The sequence below is a fragment of the Manis pentadactyla genome, chromosome 5 (assembly GCF_030020395.1).
Source record: "Manis pentadactyla isolate mManPen7 chromosome 5, mManPen7.hap1, whole genome shotgun sequence".
Lineage (NCBI taxonomy): Eukaryota > Metazoa > Chordata > Mammalia > Pholidota > Manidae > Manis > Manis pentadactyla.
In genome coordinates, this window is record NC_080023.1 from 60302683 (window position 1) to 60310973 (window position 8291).

General features: G+C 37.2%; 1 protein-coding gene across 1 annotated transcript; it reads left to right on the plus strand.

Annotated features, from left to right (window-relative positions):
- Nucleotides 1-3928: 3928 nt before the first annotated feature.
- CXCL8 (C-X-C motif chemokine ligand 8) lies at nt 3929-7126 on the plus strand. Its single transcript, XM_036927544.2, has 4 exons — nt 3929-4084; nt 5034-5169; nt 5457-5540; nt 5980-7126. The coding sequence occupies exons 1-4, from the start codon at nt 4021-4023 to the stop codon at nt 5999-6001; spliced, it is 306 nt and encodes a 101-aa protein (XP_036783439.1). The 5' UTR covers nt 3929-4020; the 3' UTR covers nt 6002-7126.
- Nucleotides 7127-8291: the final 1165 nt, after the last annotated feature.

Consider the following 8291-nt stretch of genomic DNA (forward strand, 5'->3'; position numbering starts at 1 on the left):
ATGCATCTCACTTCAAAGCCCCAAGATTTTCCCACCACAGTCTGCTTTATTATGTCGATACAACTTTGTTTGGGTTTACCAAGAAGTCCTAAATCTAAAATACCTATTTGAAGCTGGTGAGGTGGGGGAGGGTACTTAGATGGTTTAATATACCAAAAAGACACTCAGTTTTCCTCCCGGGAGTTTGATGGAAGAAGAGTTATGAATTGATATGGAAAAAGCAAATGTCCATCTTTGTCTTGACTACTTCTTGAGCAATTGCCTTTCCTGAGTGATAGACTTGGTCCCATGGCTTGGGCTCTGTATGCTCTTCTTTGTTTGCTAAGTGCTTCTCATGTCTCAGGAGTGTGTTAGAACTTAAATGGACAGCTCAGTGGTCACTAGTCCCATGACCTTGGCATTCATCCCTAGCGAGTGACAAAACATAGCTTGTATTTATGTGCAGCTTTGCTCTTCAGTTCAACTTTTCAGTTGAACAGTCTACCCTGCTCTATTTTGAAGCAGCATTTTCTGAAAACAGGATAATTAGCCCTTTTTTCCCTACGTGTCCCCATTTAGTCTTTTACTTATTGTGCAATGGCTCAAAAAGTTACCTTCTCAGAAGTGGGACAAGACCAGAATTATTGCCCCCCCAGTCACTTTGTCATTGTCTATCCTTAACTTTGATGGAAAGAGTCCTGGGGCACAATGCATCAAGGTAACATTGTGAGAGGTGAATAACATTTGCAAAGAAGTCATTTTGCCTTATAAATGAATGCTCAATTCTAAAAAAATGTGAGTATCTAGGTTAAATGGAACTCATTAGCTCAAGCTCTAAATATGATGTCACAATACATTTGAGATCCTAGGAGGAAGAGAGGAGATGAGGAGATGGAATAGTGGGAAATGAAGTGCCTATGTAAGTGTGAGTCAGCAAAAACACAAAGGCAACCCTGAAGGAAAAATAGTGTTTCCACATTCTCAGAACTCTGAGTGTCATAGCAGAGCCCCTAGTGTGACTGGGTCCTAATGTGGACGGACCACACCCATCATGTCAGCATGGGTCCATGTGAGAATGGTCTTTGCTGAACAAACCAAAATTACTAGAGCAAAGAGAATTCTGGAAATTTTCTTTAAGATCCAGGTCTTCCTTAATATATCTGGCCCCAACTTTTTCCTCTCCTCACTACTCCATACCCTGTTTTCCATGCAGTTGCAGAAACCCAAGTGGACCATGTTCTCTTACATCTCATTACCCTGTACTTGCTTTCTCCCCATTAGCAAGGTAGTCACCTCTTCTGCCCACCCCACTTACTCCTACTCATCACCACAATTAGTCACAGTTTTGAAGTTGTTTCTTCAGAAAACCTCTATTCACCAAAACTGCATTCAATGCCCTGTTCACTTGTTCCCAGAGCTTCCATAATTATCTTCATTATAACACCCATTACTGTATTGTACTTGCTTGCATAACTAATTGTCCATATCATGTGCTAGACTGCAAACTCCTTTAAGTCAGAGACCATATCTTATTTAATTAGTATTCATATCACCTACAACAATACCTGGCATTAGCAGATAATCAATATACAGTAAATGAATAGATGAACAATTAAGCTCCTGAAATAGTAGAGTTAAAACAACAGGAATATAGTATACATAAGAAATATTTACTTTGCTATAGAGGGTGATGCAACTGAGGTACTTTTTTATCCGCAGTCTTAGGTTGGTTGGAGAAGGAAAAAGAAAGACACATGATTGCTCAGAAACCGAATAACCTCTTTGGAACGCACTGAAACGTGGTGTTCCTCTCCCACACACACTTGTAAGGACAGGTCACAATACATTTGCTCTATCAAGCTTACTGAGAAAGGAGAAAGATGCTGAATCAAACTCAACTCTATAAATTGTGTACTGACCCAGAGGGGGATGGAACTTTTACTATTGCAAGGTCCATTCCTTAGTGCTCCATATCCAGGACAACTCAGACTAATCTCTGAGGACCCAAGAAAGGGGGAGTAAGAAAGTTCTTGAGGTATAAAAAGATGGCTTTGTGTCCAAACGTCTTGAAGAAAAGTCCTTTCAACTCCCATTTATGAAGGTGCTTTTAGACCAAGGCTAAAACTAGTGTCTGAACCATCAGCTCCACCTCTACTGAGATATCTGAACTTGGAAACCCTGTTGAGTTTCCTCATATGTAAAGTGAGGATATTATAAGTATCCCATTTTTGTGAGGATTAATTAACACGCACACACACACAATATCCCTGACATCAAGTAAATTCACATATTTAAGAAGTTAGCTGAAGTCACACAAATCATTCAGCAAAAGAAGTTATGCCCCTAAGCCACAAATGTCCACATTCTGAAATGTCATACCGTCGGTCTAATTTCCAATCATTTTTTGTCAAAGAATTTAATTTAATCCTGTACCCACATTTAAACTAGTTCTTCCCTCCAGCATCTGGAATTCTATAGATTTTAAAGACCCTCCATTCTCTAGATTTTCAATCCAAAAACGCAACTTGAATTCTAATGGATTTAAATTTTGACCTGAAGCTTTATTTTTAGTAAACCATAACTCAAATTGACATTGTTTCTATTTTATTTTATTGTTACATTACATGCTGTAATCTGCCTTAACTTGGTATTTCAGAAACCAGTCTTTCGTCAAGAATGCCTGTAGGCAAATGAGATTTTTAGGAAATAATTACTGGCTGAGTATCTTTGCAGTTTGGAAGTCAATCTCCTGACAAAAATAGAAATACCAGCCACACCTCATGCAGTAGATGAGAATTCACCAGTTTAAAAGTTAAACCAGGAAGTTTACATATATTAACTTGACAAGGCAGGTAGGTGTTATTAAACACATTTTATAGATACAGAAACAGGAACTCGGAAAGTTTAAAAGCCACACAAAAACTAGGTGAATGAACCAAAGTTTGAACCCAGATGCTCTTTCCACTAAGTATGCACTGCTTGCATTTCCATTAGATACCCCTCATCACACCCCAACCAAGCCCCACGAACCACTTCCTGGAGTATAAACATAGCTTCATTCTACCACCTGAACATCCTTGAACCCTGTCCCTATCTTAAAATGTGTTGTTCCCCTTCATCTTTCTCTATTAAAATCTTCCCATCCTTCAACACCCTGCTCAAACTGCGTATGGAAGACTCTGCCCTTATGCCACTGTTGGAATTAATATCTTGGTGCCACTTGTCTGCTCTGGAATATCATCAAGGCCTTACATTGCTTTCTTCTTTTGGTAGACCAAGCCCTTTAAAACAAGACCTTAGTCTTACCTATTTCTAGATCCCCACATTACTCAGAACTTACTTGACAAATATTTGTGGGACTAAACTAAAAGGTGTGCCCTTTCTTCTGTTAAACATACATTAGAAAACCGTATCTTTTAAGAAGTTGTAATATGCCCCTTGAGAGCTGTAATAGTTCCTGGAAACTCAAAATGCTTAGAAAAGGACTTCTCATAAATTACATCATCAATAAAAGTGGCTGACTAGATTACCTTCTCTCTCATTATAGCACAAATAATTTAGCTAAAGGAACAACTGTGCCATAAAAGAATAATTATAAAAGATCTTACTCTAACAGGTGCCAGATAGTGCGATGATAAAGTTATTTATAAATAAAAAGGAATTCAACTGATGGATCCAGCTAAGGAGCTTGAGTACTTAAAAACTGTTTTTAAACCTGTTCTAAAATAAACATGCTCTTAAATAAAATTAAATTATTCTACAAGTCAAATAAACTTCAGTCGTGCTGAAAACTTGATAAGGGACCAGCCAGAGGAGTCTGATGACTCAGGGCTGCTCTCAAAGGGCGGGAAGTTGGTTGCATATTGTGGAATTTCCTCTGACATAATGCAAGAGTGAGGGTGCACATATTCTGTACGGTGGCAATCATATATAAAGCCTCAGGAGCTCTCCATCTGACACGAGTCCTTGAGGACAGCAGAGCTCACAAGGGTCTAGGACAAGAGCCAGTAAGAAACCAGAGAGAAAATACTTCTTGAAAACATGACTTCCAAGCTGGCTGTTGCTCTTTTGGCAGCTTTCCTGCTTTCTGCAGCTGTGTGTGAAGGTAAGCACATCTTTCTGATCTAGAGTTTTCTTGCTTCTAAATGTGATTCTCATAGAGCAAGATTATCCTTAATGCTTTGATAACATCGTTTTTATTCAAGACAAGAAAATCATCTTTGCAGTCTTTTAAAATGAAGCTTTAATTTTTTAGGCTGTATCTATACAACACTTAGAAAAGTATAAAGTTTAATTAATTTATTCCATTCCTATCATTCTTACTCTGTAGTGCATGCACATGTTAACATAAATTTATAATCTAGAATATAGCTTATTGGGGCACTTAGTTACCCATATGATCTATTAATCTTGAGCAAGGTAACTCAGGTAATCTTACCCCATATACTATATTTTTGACAAACTTCAGACAGCTATCAATTCCTGTTTGGTTTAAAGACACCTTGACAGATTATAGCTCTTCTTCAGATCTCTCCTATGAAACAAATACAGCTTAGAATGACAACAGCATCTAGTTTCTATGCTTTTAAATTTTCCTTCAAACACTAAGGATTTTCCTAAGATATAAAATATCTCTGTGCAACTAACCCACCTATATATTTCTATTAATTCTTTCTGAAGGCAACTTCCCTGTTGGTGAATTTCGTTTGCCTACTGTAAATAGCACTGTGGTATCACAGAGATTATACAATACCAAGTAGAAGAAAAAGTGTCCTGAGGGTGGAACACTATGCAAAAACAACTCCAAGTCTTTATGGAGAACATCATTTAACGTTGTCAGGAATGACTGCTTTTAAAACAAAGGAAACAACTGAAGTTGGGGATTAGGAGAATATCAGGCCTTTAGTTTCAGGAAAGAGTTTGCTGAAGATGTGTGTGATGTTTACCAAACACACAGTCCCCAAATTACCCTGGTAGAATTAAAGAGGAAGTAGCTAGCAAAGCTGTGCCTCTTGATGAAATTAATCCTTAATTGCTTTTATTTTTTTCCACAGCTGCAGTTCTGTCCAGGATCAGCACAGAACTTCGATGCCAGTGCATAAACACACACTCCACGCCTTTCCACCCCAAATATATCAAAGAACTGAGAGTGATTGAGAGTGGGCCACACTGCGACCATTCAGAAATCATGTAAGTACTTTTCAAAAGTGATTAGGTATTAGCAAAGCTAGGATTGAAGAAGAGGGAAGGAAGTACCCAACAAAGTTCTATGTACTAGGGATATAGCAGCAGGCAAAACAGAAAAGAAAAATTCTTTGTCTGATACCTCTTCAGTATGGTACCTTCCGTGCCTTAGAACTATGCATTTTTATGAACTTGGATTTTTATGCCTGCACGTGAGGAGCCATGAGTTGAGTGGCAAAGGGACGTCTGAGGCCCACTCTGTACTGATTTTCATCATCTCTCTCTCATTGCAGCGTTAAACTTGTCAGTGGAGTAGAGGTCTGCCTGGACCCCAAGGAGAAGTGGGTGCAGAAGGTTGTACAGATATTTTTGAAGAGGTAAGCTGGATTTTGGTGGTGGGTTGGATTCTTCATTTCTCCTGAGACACACAATCCAACAGTTGCCTATCATTTCCTGCTGTTCCTGCAGCAACTCATCTCTTTAAGTATCTGCCTCTTTGACTAAGGAAATAAGAGCAATAATGAGTTTATTGTACTCATGACTGGGAAGAACACACATCTGATTGTCCAGGGAAATCTGGGTTTATGCCCATGCCCTGTGTCATTCATTTGGCTCCCTTTCATTCTCAGACCTTTCCTGGTTTGGATGATAACTTATCTGTTTTATTTATGTTTGAAAATATAGGGCATTTCTAAACAATGAACATCTAAGACTGTATTAATTTCCGTATTAAATCTATATTCAAGAACTATATTTTCCTCTTTGTTAGAACATTGCCAGTTTGTAATTTTTTTCTTTTATTCTATTTATTTTCAGAGCAGAGCAACAAAATTCATGAAGAAGAAAATAACGTATTCTCCATGGTTTCCAAGAATTCCTCAGTAAAGATGTCAATGAAACTTGAAACAAATCTTCAGCTCTTCATGTACTGTGGGGGGCCTGGTGTAGGGTTACCAGATAAAATTCAGGATGCTCAGTTAGATTTGAATAATAAGCAAAACAATGAATAGTTTTTTCAGTGTCCCATGAACATTGTCCCATGCAAGTCCAGGACACATATATTAAGAAACTATTCATCTGTTACCATAAATTCAAATTTATCTGGAAATCTGTAGTTTTTTGTTGTTGTTAAATCTTACAACCTTAGTCTGCCAGCCAGGAAGCCTACACCCCTGTCAACTGTACCTCAGCTTCTCCTTTATTCCTAAACTGGAGAGAAAGTGTGAGCCACCATCCTACTTTGCAGAGATGTGAGGTCATGTGGAAGCACATTAACCTTTTTTCATGGTCATACACATTATTTTCAAGTGTAACTTATTCATCTATTTATTATTTATGTATTTATTTAAGCTTTGAATGTAAGACTGTACATGAATTTGCAAAAATGAGAAAGGAGCATTATTGATAGAATTGTGTAATGATGGTAGTGAATTGATATTTATTTTAGATATTAGATGGTGTTACATTACAAAACAATTTTGATCAAAGCTTTTATTCTTTGATCGGGTTACCAGATTTAGCAAAATGAAAAAACAAACAGGATACCCAGTTAATTTTCATTTCAGATAAACAAATGACTGACTGTTCAGTATAAGTATAACATTATTTATCTGAAATTTTAATGGAACTGACAGTCCTACTTCAATAGACCCTACCCTGTCTGTCACTGCCAAGCCTTGGCAGGCAACTGCTGTGCTAGACCACCAGAATCCGTGGGTAGGACTACCTTTCTCAAAGTAGCAAACTCACCAAAAAATGTTAACAAGTAATTTCTTGCTGGTTATTTATATGTGTAAATAGATTTATATGTACAAATAGATCCTCATAATTTTATTTAAATTATTTTTTTTTAACATTGACTTTTTTTATGTCTTCACAAAGAGCTTTATTTTACTGTTTTTGATAGTATGGAAATAGAAATTTAACTATAAGACGTTTAAAATAAACTTTATTGTCAAAGTCATCAGGTGTTTGTCTCTCCTTGGTAGTTTTAGAACGTTTTATATCTTTGTTTATAGTAAAGATCATATTTTGATTTAGAAAACATAAATGCTTCCCCTTAGCATTTGGTATATCATGTGGAAAATTACAGACATTTATTCATAAAAAAAGAGAACTCTCTTCCAGAGATGGGTTACAAACAGTTGTGTCTTCTATAGAATGGTGGAAATTTTCTCAGCTCCCCACCAAATGCCATTTTGCTAATAAGGCTGACTTCACATTTTCAATTAATCAGTCCAGGTATCTGTATAGTTTAGCACAGCCTGGCACTCAGTGAAAGAGGGAAGGGTACACAATAGAAGGTGATTCTCAGCGAACTGAAGAGTAAAACTAATACAAATGAGGCAAAAGAAATTTAAAATGTGATTAAAGTCCTGCATAATTGAAAACAAATCAAATGAAATCTTTAAAGGTAAAAATACAATAATTTAAGTCAAAAAGTCAGTGGATGAGTCTGACAATAGATTAGACATAGCTGGAAAGAAAATTGGAGATGTAAGAAATAAAGCCAGAGAACTGTATCTGAAATGCGATATCAGAGCGATAAAGAGGTAGTGAATTGGAAAAAGAAATGAAAAGACATGGAGGATACAGGGAAAGTTATCCATGTCTTGTTGGATTTTTTACAAGCTGAAGAAAGAGAAGAGGGTCAGAGACAACATGAAAGCTTTCCAGACATGATGAAAAATAACAATCTACAGTTCTAAGAAGTCCAGTTTACCAATGCTAAACTTTACATTTCCAGTGAGAAAAACAAGGATCTTAGAACTTTAATTCGCATTTATCCACCTCCCATCTCATTTACTGTTGCTCTTGGGTATTGTAAGTCCCTCTTTTTTAAAAGCTCCACAATGAGGTAGAGAGCCGTCTCTTACTTTCTCACTAGTTGGTGGACTTTGCAACCTACTTTTCCTTTGTCATTAACTCCTTACAAACCCTCTGGGTACCTGCAGCTGCCATTCCCTCTGTGGGTGAACACTACCTGTGGTGTGGAGCAAAGCCTGTTCTCTTCTAATTCCCAATGTACATTAAAACAAAGGTGGGCAGCAGAAGAGAACTAATAAAAAATTTGTGAGAAATGGCTAGCAAGAACCAAATGGAAATTCAACCCTGTTTGTAGAAACATT